The 23,219-nt window shown below is 42.2% G+C and overlaps 1 protein-coding gene across 3 annotated transcripts in view; it reads right to left on the bottom strand.

Annotated features, from left to right (window-relative positions):
- The window catches only part of KIF13B (kinesin family member 13B), a 128,932-nt gene extending 118,738 nt beyond the window's left edge, over positions 1 to 10,194 (bottom strand). For all 3 annotated transcript variants that reach the window (XM_075048926.1, XM_075048925.1, XM_075048924.1), the window contains exon 1: positions 10,058 to 10,194. In XM_075048926.1, coding sequence (XP_074905027.1) covers positions 10,058 to 10,112 — 55 coding nt within the window. In that variant the 5' untranslated portion in view covers positions 10,113 to 10,194. The remainder of the gene's footprint in view (positions 1 to 10,057) is intronic.
- Between the last annotated feature and the right edge of the window lie 13,025 nt (positions 10,195 to 23,219).

Here is a 23,219-nt window from a genome sequence, read left to right on the forward strand (position 1 = left end):
ACTTGTAATCAAAGTCACTGCCTACAGACATAGGGGCCTGGACATAAACAAGTCCAGTCCTATGTTCTTACACTCCAATGCTGAACCTGGAAAGTGCACCCAAGTGCCGATACCTATAAACATGATACACTAATCACACCCAGCAGGCACTCTGCAACGCCTTCACATGCTGTGATGACAAGGGTCTATGCTGCGTAACCTCCATACGGGGTTCAACACCTCAGCTGAATCACCAAAATATGCTCCTGTCTAATCGAGTTAATTATAATCCTCATCCTCCTTCATCTCTGCTCTTTCCTTCTTTGTCACCTGCACTTGCTCTTTTACCTTACGGCACCTTATAAACTCAGACTGAAAATCTCTCGGGCAAAGACTGCAAATCTTAATTATTGCACAGCACCTTGCAGACTTCTTGCTACTGTTAAATAGCATAAGAGGAAGTTTCTTTCATTGACATTTTTCGAAAGAAATGTTATAGCCTTTTGCTATTTGAAACAAAGCAAGCCAAAGCTCAAGATTACTGGTTATAGCAGGCAGTCACATGAAACTGAAATCCTTTTGAACAAAACTACTCCTCTGTTATTAAACTGTGCTTTTGTAGAAGGAAGAGACAGACAAGTTTCAGAAGCTAGTGTTTATTTTAATTTCTCTCCACACCCTGAAAGCCAATTTACCTATCATTATGCAATACATGCTTGCTTAGATGAAATTATATTCTTCATACATCCCATATCCGACAAGTCACTTTATCTTGGTCTGGCTGGTTAGCGATTAACATTCTGTACTGCAGTGACCTGCTTTTGCTCAACTACTGAAGGAGGTTTTTACATGCTACCTCCCTTATGCAAAGCATAAGGTATGTGCACTCTGTATATAAGCAGTATGGTCTCTATCACGTTTTTTAATCCATCTCTTGAGAGAGAATGCTGATGATAGGTTTTGCATCCATGACTGCCCAGTGAACTCAAGGTCTTGCTAGTATGTATTAAACCTCTCTTTGTGAAATACCTTTAAGAAAGGACACAGACAGGATACAAGAGTTCCTAAGGGTCACATGTCCTCACAGGAAAAGAAGAAAGATTCAAAGCCAATTTGTCATGTACAACACACTTTGTCTGATGATCATCATCACAAAGGTAACATTAAAATCCCTCACCTAGGCATCCTGCAGACAGGGGACAGCACGGTTTCAGAAGATGTGGCGAGCCAACCTAACGGCTATTGCCAAACAGGGAAGTCTCTGTCCTTCCTGCCGGCTGCCTATGCCTGTTGCTCACCTTCTATCACTAATGTGCTCAGCAGACCCCTCTGTAAGTCACTTTAAGTCACTTCAATGGCAGAAAACTACCCAACATAAAAAACAGATGTATTCAGACACACAGAAAGTTACATCAGCCCAGTGAAAGGCCTGAAGAGCATCTAAGGCCATGCAAACGAGTGGGCAGACCTTACGGGTGGGAAGAGAGGAGGCAGAAGAGTGAGACCTTCTCCCAGCAGAGATGAACTGCTACATGAGCTCATGGTGGCCCATGAAATAAACCCCTAAGAAACAGTTATATTCAGCCTCTAAGCTGGGTTAGGTATCCAGACAGCCTTAAGGCTACTTATCTCAGTTATCTTGGCAAAAGACTCACATGGCAGCTCTCCTTTTAGCTGAAGAAATAGTTTAAATTCTGTTTTAACAGCATATCATACACTTTCTACAAATTCTGGCTCCACTACAAAGTATGTTCTTTGACTGATTTCTTTAATGCTTCCAGTAGGTGGAGAGATGAATCTTATATTAGCCACTACTGAAAATCTTACGTTCTTAATTTCCACCTCATTAAGTTTTTAATATTACTAAAGCAGGTTAGCCTTATAGACAAATTACCTTCCTGCTTTTTTGGATATTATCACACATTGACTCCTACTAGTTTCAGTGTCTCCTAGGTAAGCAGCGTACTCGCTGCCCCTGAACAACAAGCAAAGTTAGGATGCATCAAGATAAGATGATAAGCACGCACATCCAAAACCACCAATTAGTTCATCTTGTAGTAAGGACTCATCTGTTGAGGCTTGGTATTATTATTTCTTTCAACTATACAGGTTTGGTTTTTTCAGGCAGCACGAAATTTAGGTGAAGTTAAAAGATGACAGAAGCAGCTCGCTGTCAAACTTTGGAGATTTATCACAAATCTTGTAGCTCAACAAGATTTAAAATCTCACCTATTATTATTGCTAACCTGCTTCTACCTTCAGTCATTACCAAGCAAACACAATCAACTACTCATTTGCTTCATCAAATCAAGAAACTAATCAGCTAATTGCTTTTTGAAAAATTAAAACTCAAACTCTCAATATCTCAAGAAACATTTATTGCAGGGAATGAAAGCCTGTTTCAGAGTAAGAGAGCTGTGACATCCATAATAAAAGGGTAACAGGTATCTTAGTCACTTTTCCACATTTACATTTCATAGCTGTAGAAGTGCTAAGCAAAGCTGGGCTGAGTGCAAGAGTAATTGTTAAGTCACGTGTGTTCAAGATGCTCACAGAGTCTCTCGGATGACTTTATTTTACTTGTGAAACTGGAAGGTGGGGCTTGAAGGAGGCCATTCTCCTTCCCAGTTCCCTTGATTTTTCAACTCCTCACAAAAGTTTTCTAAAACAATAAAAACTGGGATTCAAGCAATGCAGATCTTAGCTGAAACCACACTCGTGTAAATCCTAAATGACTATGCCTTTGATAAAAGCCTTATGGGTGTTGTAAAAAGAATTCACACCACCCATATGCACCTTGGGCTTTTTCATTAGCCTAAGAAATTCAGTGCATTTCAAACAGGGTGGAAAAGTCAATGAGCAAGAGAGAGCAGGAAAAGCAAAACCAGGAGCAGCGTATCACCACATGCAATGGTGGGTTCAGCAGGCGCTGGTATATTCCCAACAACAGGTAGGAGTTTACATTCCCTTTGTACTTGCAGCCACACCTCTGGTAATCATAAACTCAACATAGCAGATTTTCCACAACAGTGTTAGGAAACACTAGCAAAGGTGCAACTTTAAAATGTACTAAACAGGTTTGGGGCAGAGACAAAGAGTGTATGTAAATCCTGGAGGAAGGGGAGAGAAGTATTTTGGATGTTTTCAACTCTGCGAAACCTCCATCTTCGTTCATGAATCATTTAGGGAACTGTCTTCATAGATTAGCTGCGACTAATGACAACACTGGTTGAATAATGATGTACCCAACTCACTCTACTAGGGTACAGAATCAAACCCAACTGCATCATGTGGAATAATGAAAACATCCAAGCTGCCACGCAGTGATACTGGAGCTTTTTCAGCCACTATCCTAAAAAAGTCATCCCACCTTTAAGGTTACTGTATTTCAGAACCAAACCCAAATGATCCTAATAGATAGCTTTTACAGAGTAGTTCAAAATAATCTTAAAATGAAAGATGATACAGTAAATAAGTTTGTCTGTAATTTATTAAACTAGTGGTTAAGACCATGGCATCATAACGGCTTTTAGTACAACAGCCACGGCAGCTGACAAGTCTGTTACAACTTACTTGACCTTCCATATTTTCTTCTTTATATAGTCTATGTTTTCACATTGTATAAGATGAATTAAGTGAAAGCATTTCCCGATTCATCAAGAGCCTTTATTTCCGTATAAATTTTTCCATCAGATTTCAATTTAAGAAACTAGTTTCTGGTGGTTGACAGTTTTTCAGCCCTTTCAAATACCATTTGATCCTAAACCCCACTGAAACAAAGGTGTGAACCTGGTGTTATGACACAGGTTGAATAAAATTTGTGACAGATTCCTCCTGGTCCCACTACCAGGTTTAGGGCAGCTGCACCTGCACTGACACCTAAGGACCCCTTGGAGACAGGACGTTAGGCTTGATAGTATCACTGGGAACCAGCACGGCTGCTTTTGTAGAGTTTCAGAAAAGCTAACTGAAGTATAAAAAATAAAATGTGAAAGGTTTAAAGTGCATGTGCTAAGCTCATAAGCCAAAATTGGCCCCAGATACAAAAGCTCAGAATAATCTCCTATAAAGACTGAGACGATAGAAATTTTATATTTTAAATTGCCAGTAGATTTTCAAGAGATTAACATTCCCTTGAAGGTTAGAACTGGAATGTTTTGGCCTGAGCCTTCAGGTTGTATTGAATAAGAAATTACAGTTGGTTTCTTGTACTTTTCTTGGTCCGAAAAAGCAAACAGCAATAACACTGATAAATGTTTAAATAGTAACTTAAAAATATTTAAAAGTTTATTTATCACACAAATTAAATGAATGCCAACTAAAAAAAACAACAGAGGCTGTTGGGGTTTTTTTTGTTTGCTTGAAAAAGAAATCTGAAAGCAAGTTCAAATACAACAGGTCCTCAAGTTTCCCTGCCAATATTTGTTGCCTGTGAGTGACACTTGTCTCTGCCCTTTGCTATGTAGAAGCCAACACAAATAAAGAAAAAACTAACTGACTATATGAGAGACCGTAAAAATAACTTACATCTAAATGACAATGCTAAGAGCTTAAATGCAAAAAATTTTTAAATTTGAAATGCTTAAATGCAAAAAAATAGTTACTGTAATAGCACTTTTAGGGCATTAATTATAAGACATAGTGACTGATACATTCTGGACAAAAATACAGTAATTTGACTTGTCCCTTAAGTCTACCAACATGAAGTCTACGCAGGCATCTTTCAAGCTTCTCTGCTATATATATATATAATGAACTGCGCAAATATAATTCATAAAATTTTCAGTTTGCAGCAATTAAAGATCATTAAATATGTATGAGTGCATCTGGAAGAGCACACAATACTATCTAATCTCGATGATGAGGTGTAAGTCGACTCAAACTCATGAGCACACTGAAGGCAAGCAAACTCTCCTCACATGTTAACACTACATTGTCCAAATGGTAAAAAATTTATTCTATCTTCTGCTGTTTCATTTTCTGCAAGAAAAGAGCTTGCCAAACGGCTTTGGTAAAGGCCCTCTGTGTATCTGGACATTAACCTTACTCACAGTCAGTTCTGCTGCTGCATGCACTGCTTGGCTCACGGAGACTAAGTAAATAAATCAGTCTGGTGACTTTCTGATGCAGCAAAAAGCTCTGAGGAAGTTCAACACGCAACTCCGTGCTGCTGCTTTGTTTCAGGCTTCAGAGTTAACAGGAACGAAACGCGATAGTGTTTGCTCTGCCACCAACCACCCAAAAGCCAAGGCAGAACTATTCACAGTGTGTGTATCTGATCTTCTGTTGACTTTAGGAGGAGCAAGCAAACGTGAAACCAGAGCAGCAAGGTAATCTCATACTGCACTTTAGGCTAGCTCTAAAGATGTAATTAGCACAAGAATTGTTTGCCTTTGTGGCATCCACATTGGACTGAGTGGTAGTCTCACCAGAGACTTTGGCTGCGGGGAGTAAGCTTGTAACACCTCAGGAGTTCTTAAAATACAATTGCCTCACTGAGGAACGCAAGATGAAACACTAACTCTACATGCTTTACCCATTTGTCACTGTACCTCTAGGTTAATCCTGCTCATACCACACACACTATTTCATAAGTTATCAACAATCACCAGGAAATATTAAAAACTCTAGGCACTCATGCATGACAGATAATGGTGAAGAAAAGTCTTGTGTTTTGCTTATTGCCATCAGGATACAGCAGGTGCCATTTCATTTACTCTAATACCATAATTAATCTTGTAAAACTGCTTGCACAAACTCCAATTTATAGATAAATTGTTTCTGTTGTAATCTCCAGTGGAAAAACCAAACCAAACCAAACCAAACCAAAACCCAAACAAAACCACAAGAACAACTCCTGCTTCCTCCCTAAAACATTTCAAGTGACTGGAAATGCAACCTCCTCCAAAGAGTAGGAGGACATAAAATTAGCACCTAACACCGTGGTCAGAAGCTTGCACAGATACAGAAGCAAATTCCTTCTTTACAAGCACTGGAGACAGAATCTTTACCATCAAAGCACAAAAAGATCCCTGTTTGAACACAGAACCTAGTCTGGATGAATACACACATTAACATAATAGATGCCTGTAAATACACATTCAGGTAAATTAGATACTTAAACTGGAAGCTATAGGTTTTACACCACAATCCTACAAACGGTTTAATCTGGCAGCGTTGCCAGCACACAGGCTGTGGTCCCATACTGCTTAAACCTAACCTGGCACACCCACACCACCACTCCCCACCTGAGCTGTGAAATGCCACCACCCACCCTCGTGCCAGCACCGGTACTTCTATTGCTCCTCAGTAAATGCATTCAAAGCACTAAACACATTTTTTTGCAGTTAGTTTCCTGCCTTTCTTGTTCAAACAGAAAAGCATTAACCCAAGTGAGATGTAGCAACACAACAGCAGTAGTTCTGACTGGCTTCAGCCACACCCCTGAGCAAAAGTCACATTCTTTTAGTACTGACAAAAGATGTTATATTTTAATTAACACTACACTGAATTGATTCAAAGGCACAGGGCAACACAAGGACTTAAACATACTTATGGGATGCCTGTACACCAGCATCACCCGAAAACAAAATATTCAGTAAGACAAATCTTAATTAAAAAGCCTCCAGCTGTCTTGCTTTGCTTCATGGTATGGCTTGAGCTTTACACAGCATTTACCCAAAATATAACGAACATCTGCTAAGCAAATTCAGTGAATTCAAACACTGACAATATCCAAAAAGGAAATCCACTGCAACTCTAAAATACAACACCAAAAGAACTTACTGATTGTTATCAAAAACCCATCTGAAAAAAAGCAGTGCACCAGGAAATACTTTAGTGAATGACAAAACCAAGAAAACAGAAGACTAAGAGTCTTAACTAACAAAACAGTACTGAATTATTTAATTCATAATAGCATGCTAATCGAGATCCCAGTTTGCAAAGTAGAAAGCATGCAAAAAAAGAAGTCACTATTGCTACCTAGCAGAGCCTACAACTTTAGGCTGCAAGTGTGTTGACATAGTAGCAGTTTTACAAAGCATGACTTCCAAACACAGTTTGTGGGATTGAGGTCTAATTTGAAGCAAGATGCAGAAAAGTAACCTAGATGCAAAAAACCCCAAGAAACCCAAGTACAATTACAAATGCTTCCCCTCACTGCTAAAAATTAGTACTATAAACTTAGTTTATAGATTATCACGTCACATGAGAATGAAGCAGGACCCTCAACACTATCACCTTGAAATGTGAGTACTATGAATAACCAACCATTTGACACAGAAATCTCTTCAACATGCGCGCAAGGAACCTATTATACTTTTATGAGCTGTATAAATTAGTAACAGTTAAATATACCACTTTTATTAACCTAATAAACCCTCGCCTTAAGAAATTCATAATTCAAACACTAAAGACAACCACCACCACCACAAGTAAACACTGAGAATATTTCAAAGCTTAAATTTCAACAATTGTAACCATCTGACAGGTTTGCAATTTTAAGCCCTTCGGTGCAGAGGGAAGGAAAGAACATTACTCGTGATCCTGAAGAAAACAAATACTTGCTTCAGGTCCAAAGCCCCAGAACTTCATACAAATACTACTTAGAACAAAGTGCATATTGGAGAACTTCCAAGAAAGCCGCCTCTTGCCTCAAAGGCTATTAAAAAAGCAAAGCCACAGAAGTCTTACAACTGGATGACTCTTCAGAAAATCAGTTACGCAAATTCTTAAATTTAACATTAAATAGGTGAGAATAATATGAGGCTTCACATCACTGTTTGTTTCTATAAATTCTAGGAGCACCAGAAATACTGCACAGAGGTATCAGTTGTTTAGAACTGACCAAAACATCTGGACTGCGACAAATAATCTGCTCAAAAAAAAATCAATTCCAGGGCATTTTGTTTCAGGGAGAAAAAGACATTGATCTTTTAGGCTAGACTTACATGGATTTAGGTATCACTCACTAAATAAGAGGATGCTTTAATAGCTGCAAAGCGGTTCTTACAGAGAGGAGGTACGCCCCAATTGCCAAGCTACACGCCAAGAGCATGGGGTTCAGGTCCCTCTTCTCTCTGATGAACAGCAAGGACTGATATCAAATGTCCCTGGCTCCTGGATGAGCCTCCTAACAACCAGGCTACAGTCATCCTCTCTAATCCATTACATTTTTAAGTTTATACAGAATAAAATAGCTCTGGTAACAAGACACACTCTCCCATTCTCCCAGATTCATGCAGCTCAGTGTTAGAATACTCTCCAGGAAGGCAGGAGCTTCAAATAGATGTACTGCTCTAAATCTATAATCTGCCATCATTTTTCCCCCTTTACTTCCACCACTTCTTCCTCACATATATTTTCAGCAGAACTCAGTCCCCAGCTGGAAACAGCTTCAAGACCACTACATGTGTACAAACTCAGGGCTGAACATAGGTAGAATATATGCCAGGAGGAAGAGGTGCATTATTCATCCTTGGCAATTCAAAACTTGACTGAATGAGGCCCTGTGCAACCTTATCAAATTTGACCTGCTCTGAGCAGCAAGTTGGACTAGAGACCTTCAGAGGTCCCTTCCAACCTGAATTATTGTATAATCCCGGGGGTAAAGAGCACTACACAGTCAGAAGATGTCTGGGTCATAGCCAAGGAAATGACCTATGACAGGAAAGGGACATGAGCAAGAGGAAAGCCTATGTCTATCACTGAAACAAAGCACCACCTTTCGGCTCCTTTCCATCCCAGCTCCCACCAACTCCTCCACACTGTCACTCAATCTCCACCAAGCAATTCTCCACAAGGATGGGTCCCTCCTCAGTTTTGAGGACTGCTATCTGAAATTTAACAAAATGCAGATTTTGGTCAAAATATCCTCCATTGCCCTAACCCACCAGACTGTAACGACATCAACTCTGTCTCCTCTGTTTTGGATGTGACTCAAGAGCTCTTGTGAACTCAGTTTGACATTCCCCTGCTTTTATTTTAAAAGGTATGGAAATACTGTATTCAATACTTTAACCTTCTTTTTTTCTTATTTATTGAAAGGAATTAAAGAGTTATTTTGTTTCAGATCATGTAGAAGATAAAGGGCTTCCCCCCCTCCCTTTTTGCTTCAGCTATTAAACTGACTTCTCTTGATTCCCTTTCCCCAAAAGGAATTATTGGCACACTTCTGTGAGAACGAGGGGGAAAAAAGCCACCCTACACATTTCTTGGATTTTTTCCTTCTTCACCTTCCCATTCCTTGGCTGAAGTTGCCTTTTCGTACTTGCTTCCTCATCATCTAGAGCAAGTTTTTCTAATTAAAACAAGTAATAAACATTTAAACAGATGCCCAGACCACAGTCTCATTAACATAACCCTTAGGCAAGTTTCGTTGAGGGGAAGGAAAAAAAAACCCCAAAACACCAACTCAACAACAAAAAAATCTTCTCTTGTCAATTCGCCCTTCCTCTTCCATGTTTTACTGTTTGTTTTTGTTTCTTTTGTCCTTAAGAGTGCCTCTGTCATCTGGTGAACTCTGTTCCACTCAATCACCGAGGGGTACGAAGAGGAGTTACAGAGCCGAGGGCTAAATTAGCACAGAAAGAGGGGGATTTTCCCCCAGAAAGCAGGAAGAAGGAAGAGGTCTCCCAGCGGGGAACAGGGCACAGCCCGGCTGTAAAGCAGGTGCAAGAGGTGTGGAGAAGGGGAGGCAAAAAAAAAAAAAAAAAGGCAGCCATAAACCAGGGCGAGTTTAGGAAAAAGATGTCAGGAGAGGGGAGTGAAGACAGCTGCTTGGCGAGAGCTGCTCGGCTTCGCCCCCAAACCTCCCTGTACCTACACGGGCGTGCACAATAAATAAATACACACATCCACACCCCCCTACCGACACATACACCGATAAACACGCCCCCGCGCCGGGTCCCACACACCTATCCACCCACCGGCAGGCACCCCTGCCCCTACAGACACCTGTGGGGACAGGCACCCCCCGGCCTCCCGCCCCGCTCTGCCCCTCAGGCCCGCTCCCCTCACACACCACAGACACCCGCCCCGGCAGCGCGGGAGGGTCTCTGAGGGAGGAGGCTCTCACCTCGCCGGTTCATGGGGCGGACGCGCACCGCCACCTTGACTTTGGAGTCCCCCATCGCGCCTCTCACGACCTCCCCGGCTCCCTCGTTCCCTCCTCGGCTTCCGTCTACGGGAGGGACAGACACCCGGCGGCGCGGGGAGGAGCGCGGAGCGGAGCGGGGCGGGCGGGCGGGCGGGGGTGAGACCGGGGGCGGTAAGAGGGAGGCACCGTGCGTGACCAACGTCCGGCCGGACTACAGCTCCCAGCGTGCAGCGCGGCGGCTGGCTGGGAGCGGGGAGGGGCGCGGCGTGGCGCGTTGCAGGCTGGGAGCTGTAGTCCCGCCCGCGGCTCCCGCCCGGAGGGGAAGCGTTGCATGCTGGGATAGGTAGTCCTTTAGGAGAGAGGCGTTTCGTGAGGGGCTGAGCCCCAAATGGCGCTTGCGGGTTGTGTGGTACCACAGGGGGGGTCCTCAGGGTCACGCCAGGTCCTGCCACTCATCCCCCGGGTGACTGAACCCGTCGGGCCCTTTTTGCGGGGGAAATGCTGCGATATTTTGTGCCCAGCGGACGGCAGCATCGCCAGTGAGACCAAAAACCTCACCTCACCTCACCATAAGATTTACTCGGGGAGTAACAAAGCAAGATGGCATTGCTTTGGGGGTCAGTGGGGGTTCCTGTCCGTTGGAAACGATGTCATGCTGAATATCATGAACCGTGACCCAACGTAGAGACCATGGTTTTTAAGACGATGACCAAGTCTGGCTTCACAGAGCGACCTCTGATACTCCGTCAACACACGGTTATTAACAGGCCTGTTGCGATTTGCTTAGCGAAGGCAGCTCACTGAAAGAGCTCAACAGTAATAATCAGAGACGGTTTGAACAATATTACAATTTATCCCCATTAGACGGCTCGACTGCTCAACCGCAGCCACTGATTGCAAAGACCCAGAACGAAATGGTAATGCACAGATGCAAAAAAAACCCCAAAAGCCTCATTTAAATGGTCATGGTTGAAAACCCTTGCAGCTGCTATTTTAGTTCAAAACAAGGATTCTCTCTGTGTTATTTTGAAAGGCCAGATTTCAGCAAGGACCGGAAAAAAACCAAATTCAGAATTGTAATCTTTTGGCCCTTCAACATCGAACGAGGTTTTCTGACAGAAATAAATAAATCACACGTTTCCAAGTGGCTTTGAGATAAGATTTCAGAAGGTAGCACTTCTTGCCCAGAAGAATTGCACTCAATATCTATCATTTCATGCCTGCCTGACCTGAAGAATATCTTGTCAAGGCAGAGAGAAAATTAAGTTGGCATTTAAGTAACACTGGGATTAATGTCCATGTTCTTAAGAGCATCCCAAGTGAGCATGAGGGTTAAGAAGATGACTTGAAGTTAAAACAAAAATTAAATAACAGAAGGTCAGACCAAGCAGGGTGGCAAAAGCTTGAAACAAAAATTGAGTTTTTGCCTGTAGCAGCAGAAAGCGTCAGCTCCTCAGCATGCTGCGCTCGCGATTCAGCCCTGCAGCCCTGTGCTGCGGAGGTTTCGTGTTGGGAGAGGGGACGACCCGCTTTCAGCCTGCACAGTTGGTTCTTGCACTTGTGAACTTGAGGATCCAATTACAGGATGAAACTCGGCTTTGAACTTGTGGTATTTTCCAGCTGGGGCCTCAGCAAACCGCACCAACGTTTTCTGAAACTGAGCACTTCTCGATGGAGATAAATATAAGCATGGCTTTACAGCTGGGCACGATGAGCAGCAAGTGGAGGGTGGGGTTTTTTTTTACACCAGGTTGAGTCACCTGGAATCTAATTTAAATAAATGTGCATAAGGTGCATACTGCTGGGGATAGCAGGTGTCACCCAAATCCAGTTGTTCCTCCTGTATCTTCTCCTCTGGTGTTAGTTACCATTGTTCGCTCTGTTACATGTAATATCAAACAGTAAGTCTTTTGGGGAAAGGATTGCATATCACCTTTTTATTTGTTAGAAAGAGGTGCCAGCGTGTTTTAAGTGCCATGCACATGGACAATAACAGATGCAAGCATACAATTCTTGCAAGCTTTGCTCCAGTTTTCTACTCGGAATGAAGAATTTATTTTAAAATCTGAAAAATCACCCTTTAGCTTTCCTTCAGTTCTAACTGGCAAAGAGAAGCCAGATTTGCACCTAATGGTTTCTACGTTCTGCAAACTTCTTCAAAGACGGAGACATCCTTAGGGCCCAAAGAACCATCCTCAGCTTCCACGTTGGGTTTTATCGGGGCTCTGGGAAGGCATGCGGGAGCAATAACTTCTCATGGCTCTCTGAAGTCCTGCCCCTGGACTTTTCCTTTATGCAAGCCCCTGCCTCCTGCAATGAATTACAGTAATGCAACTTATCTTGCACTGGCACCAGCTACCTCAGTGTAATTACCCCATTGTGAATTCCTCGACAAGCCCTTTCCCTGGCTCAGTGTTTCACAATCTGTGGGAAGCATCTCCCTGGAGGGGCACAGCTTGGAGGGAGGATATTGTTTCCATTCACAGCACGGGAACATGCTAATTATGCTGGGAGGAAAGTGGGGGGGGGGGGGGGTAGGTGGCAGCTTTCACTTGGGAGGGACAGGCTAGGCAAATAGTTTGTGAAACGCCAACTTAACCCCATCTTGTAGGGAATTGTCTCCAGCTCTTTTCCCCCTTCCTAGTTACTGTAATGAGGGGCTGACTTCCAGGATTAGGTCTGGCTATTTAAATGCTAATTTAATTAACAAAACATCCGGGGGGGGGGGCATTACTTGTCCCTCCCATTCATTTATCGAGTTTCTGAATGCAACACTATTTTCATCAGATTGAAGAGCCACAGTTATTGCTATACCCACCTGGTCATAGCAGGGATTAAAGCAGCGATGTGCAGGAGAGAAAAACAGGCCCTTCATCTCATTTTTTTATAAGCAACTAAATTTGATTGATTTTGTTTAGAAGTAACCAAGTCAAAGCGATTTAATGTGTCTCACATAACTGCGGTGTCTGAGGTGTGCGTAACACCAGGCTGCAATGGAAGAAGTTGGCTTCTGTTTTTATCTAGATGATGGTATGAATGGTTTAGATCTCAGATCATCTAGATAGAATTGTATCTCAGAGCAAGCCAGAAAACATGACAGTCTTTTGGATGTCTCTTCTTCCAAATCATAATAAGCAACAAATCAAGCGTATTTTAAATCCATTTTTTCATTTGTTAGACTGTGTATCAAAAGAGATGCATCAATTATGAATTTACTGTAGACCTAGTTTCTGCCCATAAATCATTCAGGCATTGGAAAACTAAAACAGAGGATCTTACCAGCGTTTAGTCAGTTGTATGCAAACTCTTAAGTGTCACTGGGGTCCACTTTTGCAAGAAGCTGAGCACCACTGGGACAGTCCCAGTCAGAGACTGGGAGGCATTCAGGGCATCCAGCAGCTCTTTAGCATCTTCAGTGATCAGGTCCTTGGCACAAAAGTATTTGGCGAAACATTTAAAAAATAAGACCTGTTGCTGTTGTACATTTTTCATAGATTTGTGTTTTCTCCAGTCCCTGGGGTAATGAGTTTTATTCTGGTATGCTAATTTTGTCTTCAGATTTATCTTGCTTTTCAGTCTGGACTTACAAATATATAAATGTAGTAGAAATTTATAGGTACTTACAGGCAAAAACAGAAGATAAATTTGTTATAAATTTCTTTCAACTACTCCAGAAAGAAAGCATTCAGGGAAATTGGTGTTAAGAACAGGTCGAGAAATCTGGATAAAACAGAAAATCAATTTCTCCAAATCAGTAGTGTCAAAATTCTGCTTGATATCAAAATTTTGGTTTTTTTTTTTTTTTTTTAAAGAATTGCTGAAATTTCTCATGTAAAGCTTTGTACAAATGTACAGGTTCAGGACACTCATGTTAATTTTAGCAAGGCACTTTCTGTGCTCTATTATTTTAATAGGAACTTTCTAAAATCGAAGGATTTATTGTTTCCAGGGTCATTAATAACTGTGAATTTTACTGATCCTGGTATGGACTTTTAAAGGTATTTGAGTGTGGCCTCCTGCCCTCACTGTGAACAGTATCACTAGGCAAATAAATGAGCTCTTGAAGTCTTCTTGCAGTGCTAGATTATAACAGAGGAAAGCCTGAAACAATCTCTTTGTAGACAGCCCCCACTTTTTTAAAGTTATTCCAAAGTTCAAAGTCCTGGTCATCAATTTCGTGGCATTATAGGACATAATACTCTTTCCTTTATTACCCAGAGGGAATCCCAAATCGATAGCCAGGCTCTGATCTCTCTGTAAACCCCATACGTGCTCTGATTATGGCAGTGCAATTTCTTATAGCTACGCTTTGGCTGGGGTGTTTCTCCTGTACAGTGGGATTTCAATACAAATTCATACCTCTGACAGCAACACAGGGCCAGGTAATAGTAGCAATTTATGTGCTGGTAGGATGAGGCCCCTGAAGAGAATTTTCTCATCTTGTTGACTAAAAATTTTTATTATTCTTATCAGCTGCTCAGTTTGCTGATACAGTGTGTTTCAAAGCAACTGGTTTTACCAGCCGTGTTGCATTTTATTTGAGCGGTTCTCTCCTCAGATAAAGATTTGACACTGGATTTTGTTTGTTTGAAAATAAAATAGGTTTTCTGTCTCTGGAGAAAATGGAAAATCTCTAGAGAACTTGAAAAATATAAAATTAGCAGGAGAGTATGTTTAGTGGTTGCAAGACAAGCTTGTAGTCCTAGAAAAGCAAAAAAACCCAACACTATGGCAATCACTGATACTCTGAAGAATGCATATTTAGAGTTGTGTAATGTTTGCAGCATTTATCTCATAATATTTCTGAGATACATGATCGGTGAGAACTGAACTGCCTTGACTTCAAAGGCTGGAATATGTTATAGCTTCATCTGCTGAATTATGTTGTTCTTGCTCCACTTCTGCAGAGGAGATGCCTGCAAAAGCCACATTTTTTTTGCTTTTCTGCCCATCCATACTTTCTCTCTTCTTCACCTTCCCTCTCTCCAGAAGCTGTACAGCTTCAAGGCATGTCTTAGTGATCCAGACACCACCAGACACTGGCCGAGCTCCTAATCCAAACCCAGATCTAAATTTTCCAGCTGCACTTACACTAATAATAAAATTTATGTGTTTTGCCTATGTTTAGCAAATAACACCGCAAGCTAAAATGCCAGCTCCAGATACCCCCAGATTTAATGAGTTGGTGATTTGATGTTGAAACCTGGGAAATTGTGATAAATGGGGATGCTGCTGTCACCTCTGGGAGCTGCAGAATTTATTGATTAAATAGGATTTTAACAGCGACCAAATATTCCTTTCTGACTCTATAGACAAGAGTGACACCCGGTGGCTAAGGAGCAAAATAAAATCGGGTCTAATTGTAATGTTCCCCTTTCCTGTCCTTATTTACTCATTTTCTCCTGCTGCTTTTAAAGAAAGCCCTGGGGACAGGGAAGTACTTCTACCCCCTTGCAGCATGAGCACCCATCGCCTGACGGCACCAATTCCCCCGGACCAGCTCTTTTGGGGTGAAACTGGGAGAGCAAGAGGATGCTGACAACCCTCCCGTGGCTCCTAAAATACTGCAGCCAAGCATGGAGGCACAGATGTGGTCCTGGCACCCTGAATTTGAGCAGAGGATTTCCACTGATCCTGCTGCAACCCTTACGTGGCCCTTCCCAGGGTTTGTCTAGGCTCAGGGCTTGCACTCATTAGGACATGAGATGGCATTTCTTTTAATCACGTTTCATCTAAAATGGTAACAAATTCATTAGCACGGGTTATCAGGGAGAGGTAAATACGGGGCGGGGGGGGGGCTCCTTTTTGCTTTGTCCCTACTGGGTATTGCTTATCATACACTAAAGATTATGTGACAAAAAGAATGGAACAGCATTTTTGACTGCTACTGTGGGTGTAACCCCAATACCTTCAGCTAGGTGATTATTGATGGGTATTATGAATGGTTAACTACCTCAAGGAAAGTGTTAAAAAAAAAAGTAGTAATCTTTGGTGAAAAACGTACTTTATTTCAACTTTAATTTGGACTTACTAAAAATGAAAATGGAAATGCCTAGGTAATTACATCACTCACTGAGCTGTGGCTTTAATAAATGTCAAGTGTTGGCAGTGTACTTCTAAAAGCTGGTGTCACGGGCCTCCGCTGGAAACGTGCCCATCAAACAAACAAACCAGTTTGGCTCCTAAATCAAAAGTCCCTGTGGTATTTCTGCGTGGGTGAGCCTTGATATTAGATGTTCCCTAAGGTACCTATCCATACCTCAATGTGTTATATAGAGGGAGCTCAGGCTGAGGTCTAGGTCTAAGTATTTTGGTTCAGCTTAGTGGGAAAATGAAGTCCACCTCTGACACTTGGACCTTGCTGCTGACTCTGCTTCCAGACCTCTGTTTCACTGGTGCTGCTGATACCTGGATTTAGGAGCTCTCTGATGCTGTTTCTAATTGAAAACATGGAGCAGGGAAGGATTGTTGGAGAGACAAGTCAAGGTACTCTGGTCCCTTACTCATGGATGGCTGCAAAACTAAGAAAACACAAAAATATTTTCTCTTAAAATTTGGAATGTCTCTCCTGAATGAGAATGGGATGGAAGGAGTATCATTTTTGTGCCGACAAGTTTTTAGAGTTTTTGAAAAGGCAAGGAACCATGTTATTAAGAGCAAAGAGCATGAAGGAGAGGTTGTTGCACTGCACAAGGTCATCGCAACCAGGGGAGCGAGGAGCAGTGTGTAGCTGCCAGAAGGACCAAGCCACCTCTTCCACCACCCCTCAGCTCAAAGGCCCTTCTCTTTGCAGAGACATCCCTCTTGCACAGAGTTGCATTGTATAGCATATGGCCTATTGCTTGCCTGGAGGATGTTGTCTCTTAAAAGGCTCTTCCATAGTCAAACAGCTTCACAGCTACAATGTTGCTCCCAATATTTGGGAAATATTGGATCAAAACATTGCATCTGGAGAAAGTGGCTCCAGAATGAAAGTGTCCCCAAGGTTCTTCTGTGACAGGCTGCCCTGTGGCTTTCTCTTCTTAACCATTCCCTTCTCTGCCTCCATCTCTCTTTTCTCTTCATGAAGTACTCTTACTGGTGAAGATGTAGCAAAATGTGAGTTTTCAGAATCATTATTTCAGAAATACACAGCCCTGAGGTCATGCAGAAATCCCTGCTCAGACTCAATACAGAACCTCGGTTCTCTGAGTTTTTCTGTTTCTTTCTCTCCCTTGTGAAATTCAAATAACGAAAAGCCAAATAAAGGCATCAAAATGTAAAGCATAAGGAAGAATCAACCAGTTAGTTAACAAGTCCTAAGGCTGACACAGATGTTTCACGATGGATGTGTTTGGGGACTCCCATGGAAATGATGTGCTTAGGGCTTTGCCAGACGCAGCCAGCCTTCACTGCCTCAAATGATTTGAGAGATCTCATGTAACGTTAAACATTTCACTGTACGTGCTCCAAGTGCTAAATCACTGCTAGGCTATGGTCAAATAATGAACTGTCAGTATTAAAAAAATAAGGGAAAGCCCACTTGCTAATCAAGAGGTTAGTGGGATCTTTTCCCACTGGCTTCCACGGGAGCTCCTCTACTTTTAGCTTTGCACATCCCTTTTCCGGCTGGTTTTCCACTGCTCTCCTGTGTGGGAAATGGCCATCCCTCGCTCTTACTCCCCACAAGTCATTTGAGTTCACCAGTAATGGTGTACACATACCAGAGGGCAGTACTTGGATTGTAATAGACACCTGCAAGTTGAATATTCCCACAAATTAGCTTAACAAATTACTCCACACAAGGGGCACACTTTCATTAATTCACAGCAGAACCAGAAATGCTGGAGTGGTTGCTTCTAGACTTGCCAGGGCACACCTAGATTTATCCTATATCAGAATTTGCCTTTAATGATGTAGCCTAGAGCCAGGAGAGACCACCGAGTTCTCTGACCCTTCTGCTCTACATAAATCATGAATTTGCACACAGATTCTTTCCCTAAATCTTAATTTCTTTCCATAATTAGAGTTCCTGGTGCTTTATCTCCAGTTTGAGTCAGTTTTGGTTTTTTTCTTCCAGTCTTCAGATCATTCTGCCCTCATGATCTAAATTGTATTTTAAATAGATGAGATCATTTGCTTCCCACTCCATGCTTTTTTTCTACAGGGATGCTCTGAAACCTGCTGAAGGATTGCATACGTACTGGAAAGCACCTTCCTCACTTACTTCAGCTCCTAAAAATACATCAGCCAATTGACACTAGTTATCTACCCTGTCTCTGCAGTTGGGAGAGAGAAGTAGCTGAAGGACAAGTTTTCTTTCCTAAAATAGGTGTCAAAGATACATGGGATAAATTACCCTTTTGCTGGTGCTAGTCTCTCTCCAGGGCAGGGGGATAGGGAGAGTTGAGCTGCCTAGGGAAGACTTAGAGGACCTAACTTTTAGTTTGGTAAAGGGAAACAAATCCCATTTCAAACAAGCTGGTGGCCCTTTTCCATTTGTAGGTTGCAAATCTGCAATGTTCTCCCTTGCTGTCTTTCCAAGTGTTGCAGAAATCAGCTTTTCGCCTACCTCGCCAGCACCGATATGATTAACAAAGAGGTGTGTGGCTCTGGGAACAGGTTGGTCCTGCTTCTCAGAGATGCTTGACGCATTTCCCGGTGTATTTTACAAGACCTGTCAGTACTTGGCACTTCAGAAAGTCATCCTGGCCTTTCTTTTTCATGCACTGATGTTCTCAGGCAGAAGGGGGAGCCCATACGTTATTTTTTGTGTGTAATCATCTCAAAATACTGATACAAAGCCATCAGATCAGTAGGTTTTTTTGAACATGAGAGCTTGTGCTTAGCTGATGTTACAGACGCATACAACTAGGGGAAGGCAGGCTTGTAGAGCCCAGATTACTGTTATCTATTCCTTTGCAACAATGAGAAATCAAGGAAGATTTGAATGCTGAACAACTTTATCATGTGTCATCACATTAGTTCAAATGCTAGAAAACAGACTTTAATTAAGAACTCGTTAAACAAACAAAAATACAGAGGGAAAACAGACCTTTTAGAAATAGAATAAGTCATAGCCACATGACATTTACTTTTGCTAATTTACTTACATACCCACTGGAAACCAAAGAAGTAATCTCTACTGTACTGCTATGGTTATTTGTATAGAACCAATACATCAAGTGTTTCCTAAGGATGCATGTGAACATTAAACAAGCTTTGGGCTTTTGTAGGGTACTTCTGTCAGGATGACCAACTAAATAAAGGCACTATGCAGACTTTTTTATCACTGTCCAAACCCCCTTCAAATCCTTTCTCAGTGCAGAAGCTCCCAAGCATGCCACCGTCATGTCCTTCAATCACAGATCCTTCTCACCCTATAACCGACATTTTGGTCCATGCACGTCCATCCAGGGAAACCTGTAAGTCCGTTTTAGCTCTGAGGACCTCTTGGATTGCTCTTTGTAATGAGTTTGAAAGCAAATAGGTACTTTTGCCTTGTGGCTTTAACGCCATCTGTGCTATCGTTTGGTGACATTACCCACCTGCTGCCTGCCGTTAATACTTTTGAGAATGACACAAGCAAAGATTTTGGCCCTAAAACTTGTGGCCACGTGAAGTTACATTAAAATAAGCTCAGGTTAGATTTAACCCACATCGTAGGTATGAGTGGGGTTTTTTGCACCTGGTTAATTGACGTGTTGGATTTGGTATACACCATGGAGTTTCACCGGCTTCGATTTACTAGTCAGAACTGTGGGTTTACATGATTCTTCTGGCTATGCAAGCAGAACTGCATAGATGCATAGATGCAGTTACACCAGTCAAGCAGTCCTTTTGCTCATGTAGCTCCTTGTATTCAAGAAACTGGCTAATGAACACCTAATATGTGTTAAACCAACCTGAACTGGAAGTGCTCACACAATCTGTTTGGTATTTCTGAATTTCTGTGAGCTCTGAAGGAGATGAACTTCATTACCAGCTTCATCCTGTACAGGCTTTCAGCCTCAGACTGCCCTTGCTAAAGGCAACATCAGGGATCTTTGAAAAGCGATTATGTGGCCCCTGTAAGGAAAGAGCCTGGGTTATTTTTCCTGCCTGATGTCCTCACAAGGATAGAAGGATGGAGCCAACAGACAACCACCAGGACCATGCCCGTGGGCTGCTCTGACCATGGTGTACGGCTCAGCCCTGGGTTATTGCTCTGCTCCCTTCAATGGACAAGACAAGCAGGAGTTCACAGCAGCATGGATGCAGGCAAAATCCTCAGAGGATCATGATTCTGCATGGAAACGTCCAAGCAAGAATCTTGTGTTTTTGAGGGGGAAAAGGATGCTGCTGAAATGGGTGATGAGCAAAAATGTTGCCACTAAAAAAAAATAATTTATAGGTCTGAGGAATTAAATTGGTTTCACAGCTTCCATTTAAATGAAGAAGAGCATGCTGTGCTGCAGAAATGCAACAATGTACCTCTGGAAGGAGTGAAACTCCCAAGAGATATCAATTCTATGTCAGAAATTTGGATCATGATAAGAGTTTTGAGACTGTGGAATTAACATGCATATTTGGAGGGCTAAAGGGAACTCAGGTCATAGTGGGAGATGGAGGTAGAAATCTGAGCTAAAGGCTTGTAGGAGACCCCTTAGAACTAGAAGGAGAGAGAATTTGAGTAATACAGAATATAATCTGCCGGAGAATACAAATTGAATTCTTATTATGTACAACTTGGATGCGGGGGTATAAATTAACTTTTATTTGAAATGACAATGCAGGTTTTGCCAAGAAAAACCTCATCCTGTTGAACAGGGACAGGTTTCAGACTACGTGGTGGAGAAATCCCTCTTAGAGTTGATGTTTCTGCACCTGATGTAAAGATAAACTCAAAAAGCTCAACTGCAAATTGTTTCAGGAAATGGTGTGTCTCTTCAAAGGCTGAAAATCTGTCAGAGTCTGTTGTACTGATAGGGATTATATGCAGAGGAACTGGAATTCACGAGATTGAAAGCAAAAAATATAAATAAAAGGCAGCCCTACATGTAAGTATAGAAATAGCAAAGGAAAGGTAACATTTTGAAAAGAAAAATGCCACAAATAAAAATTTAGGGTAGAAAACTTTAGTATAGAGGAGCTCCATTGAGCAGTGAGACTGTGGTCCTGAAAAGTATGCCGGTTAGTGGTTTGATGGAAAGGAAAACAAATTTTCCCACAAGAATTAATGTAATAGAGCAATTGAAATGCACAGGGACATTATACTGCAGCTTAAAATCATTCTCATCCAAAACCTATCCCTGAACAAAGGCACAAGATGATAGTGTTGGTGTGATACTTAAATAAGATAATATTGAATTACTTAAAATGTTGTACTGCAAACAACTGTATCTTTGTAGGTATTTTAATGCAAACAAATATAATACTAGAAAAAATTGTATTCACCAAAATAATTTGATGACAGGAGGGTGAAGGACAGAAAAATAGTCTAATGACAGCAGTTAGCAGAGCAGGGTATCAAATGATTGACAGGGAATCTGGAAATCATTGGGTAGGTAAGTGATGGAGAGTAGGATATTACTGTGCTATTAAAGAGCTTCCTCCTTCTTTCAGGAGAAATTGGAAAAACTGTAGCACAGAAAAAACAGACAAAAGAGGAGAGGTTTATGTTGTAAAGGTAAATATATTTAAGAAATCTGTAGGCTTTTGCTCTTAAGTGGCATAAATTTATTTGCTTATGCTGTTAGAAAATGCCTGCTAGTTCTGGATTAGAAACACAGATGCTGGGGCTTCACATGAAAATTGTAAAAAAAATTTAAAAGTATACTGTGAGAGGACTGCATGGTTTAAAGCCTTTGAAGCCTTAGAATAATGTATATATGGTGTTAGAATGTAGGTAAAAAGAGCAGTAGCCCATAGAGAAGTTGCTCCTCACTCCAGCGAGGTAGGTACTAGACAAGGGTAGATCTCTGGATCCCAAGAATGGCTGTCCTGGAGGAGGCTGGAACTCCATCTAGCCCAGGATCCTGTCTCCAAGCATGGTGGTAAGCGGTGTCTAGGGAAAAGAAGAACAGGGTGTGTGTATATGATCCGCTTCCCAGTCTGGAGATGTGATTCCCATGTACAGAATTCAGGGAGTTGGGAAAGTGAGAGACACCTTCTACATGGGGGGAAAGAAGAGGCAGCTTTTCAGTACTTAAGCAAAACTGGAAAAACCCAGGCTGCAGAGGACTTGAAGGAGCAGACAGCATTCATGGCTGAGCACTTTCTTGGACATGGAGACAGTCATGTTTTCAACTGTTCGGGCTGTATTGAAAGTTTTCTCCTACCTGTGTCCTAAGAGCACTTGCAACAGGAGGTTACAGCAGCAGAGCTCTATAGGACCAACTCTAGGAAATTCAGATTTGTGTTGGCAAAACTGTAAGCTAGCCCAACGAAGTTTTACAAACTTGTTTTTCAGAGTGACTGTAAGTGATTTAGAAGATTCCCTCTCCAGATATGCTCGTTTATCTGGGTGCTGGTCTGGTGCTGGTGTTGCCAGCAGTACTTCTCAGCCAGGACTCTCCAGCTGGAGCTGCGCTTCCCTATTACATGACGTCTGGGGGTGTCCCAGGACCTAATTTCTTGGTTGACCTTGGATTGCACCCTCACGGCATGTGTGTCCCAGAGCTAGTGTGTTGGAGACCAGTTGGGCTTGGGCTAGTGTCCCATGGGAGAGTCAAGGAGTGTGGCTGAGCTCCCACGGCAGAGCATCACTGGATGTGGGTGCTGAAGCACCTCGGGCAGACAGCACTGCCTCTACACCAGTCCTGCTCCTACATTCCGAGTGCTGAGAAGTTGCTAAGCAACCTCAATCCATCTAGCAACCAGCAGCATCCCCACCAGGAGGATACCACGGCATGGATGCTTGGGTACCATTTTGTCCTGCAGCAGCAGGAAAGCCCCATCCTTCTCTGCCCCGAGCCAAGAGCAACCCCAGGGCTGTCCACAAATTTGCAGAAACACATGGGTGTACAAACAGATAGAAGATGGACATACCTGGTCTTTATATGAAGCACCTCCACTTTGGTTCATAGGGGGTCATTTGGGGATGGTGTGGATTTTCAACAGCATGAGCAATATGGGACATTTGTAGGGCCAGCTCTCTGCTGGCATCCAGGTGTTGCATGAT

Source organism: Buteo buteo, chromosome 17 (genome assembly GCF_964188355.1).
Source record: "Buteo buteo chromosome 17, bButBut1.hap1.1, whole genome shotgun sequence".
Lineage (NCBI taxonomy): Eukaryota > Metazoa > Chordata > Aves > Accipitriformes > Accipitridae > Buteo > Buteo buteo.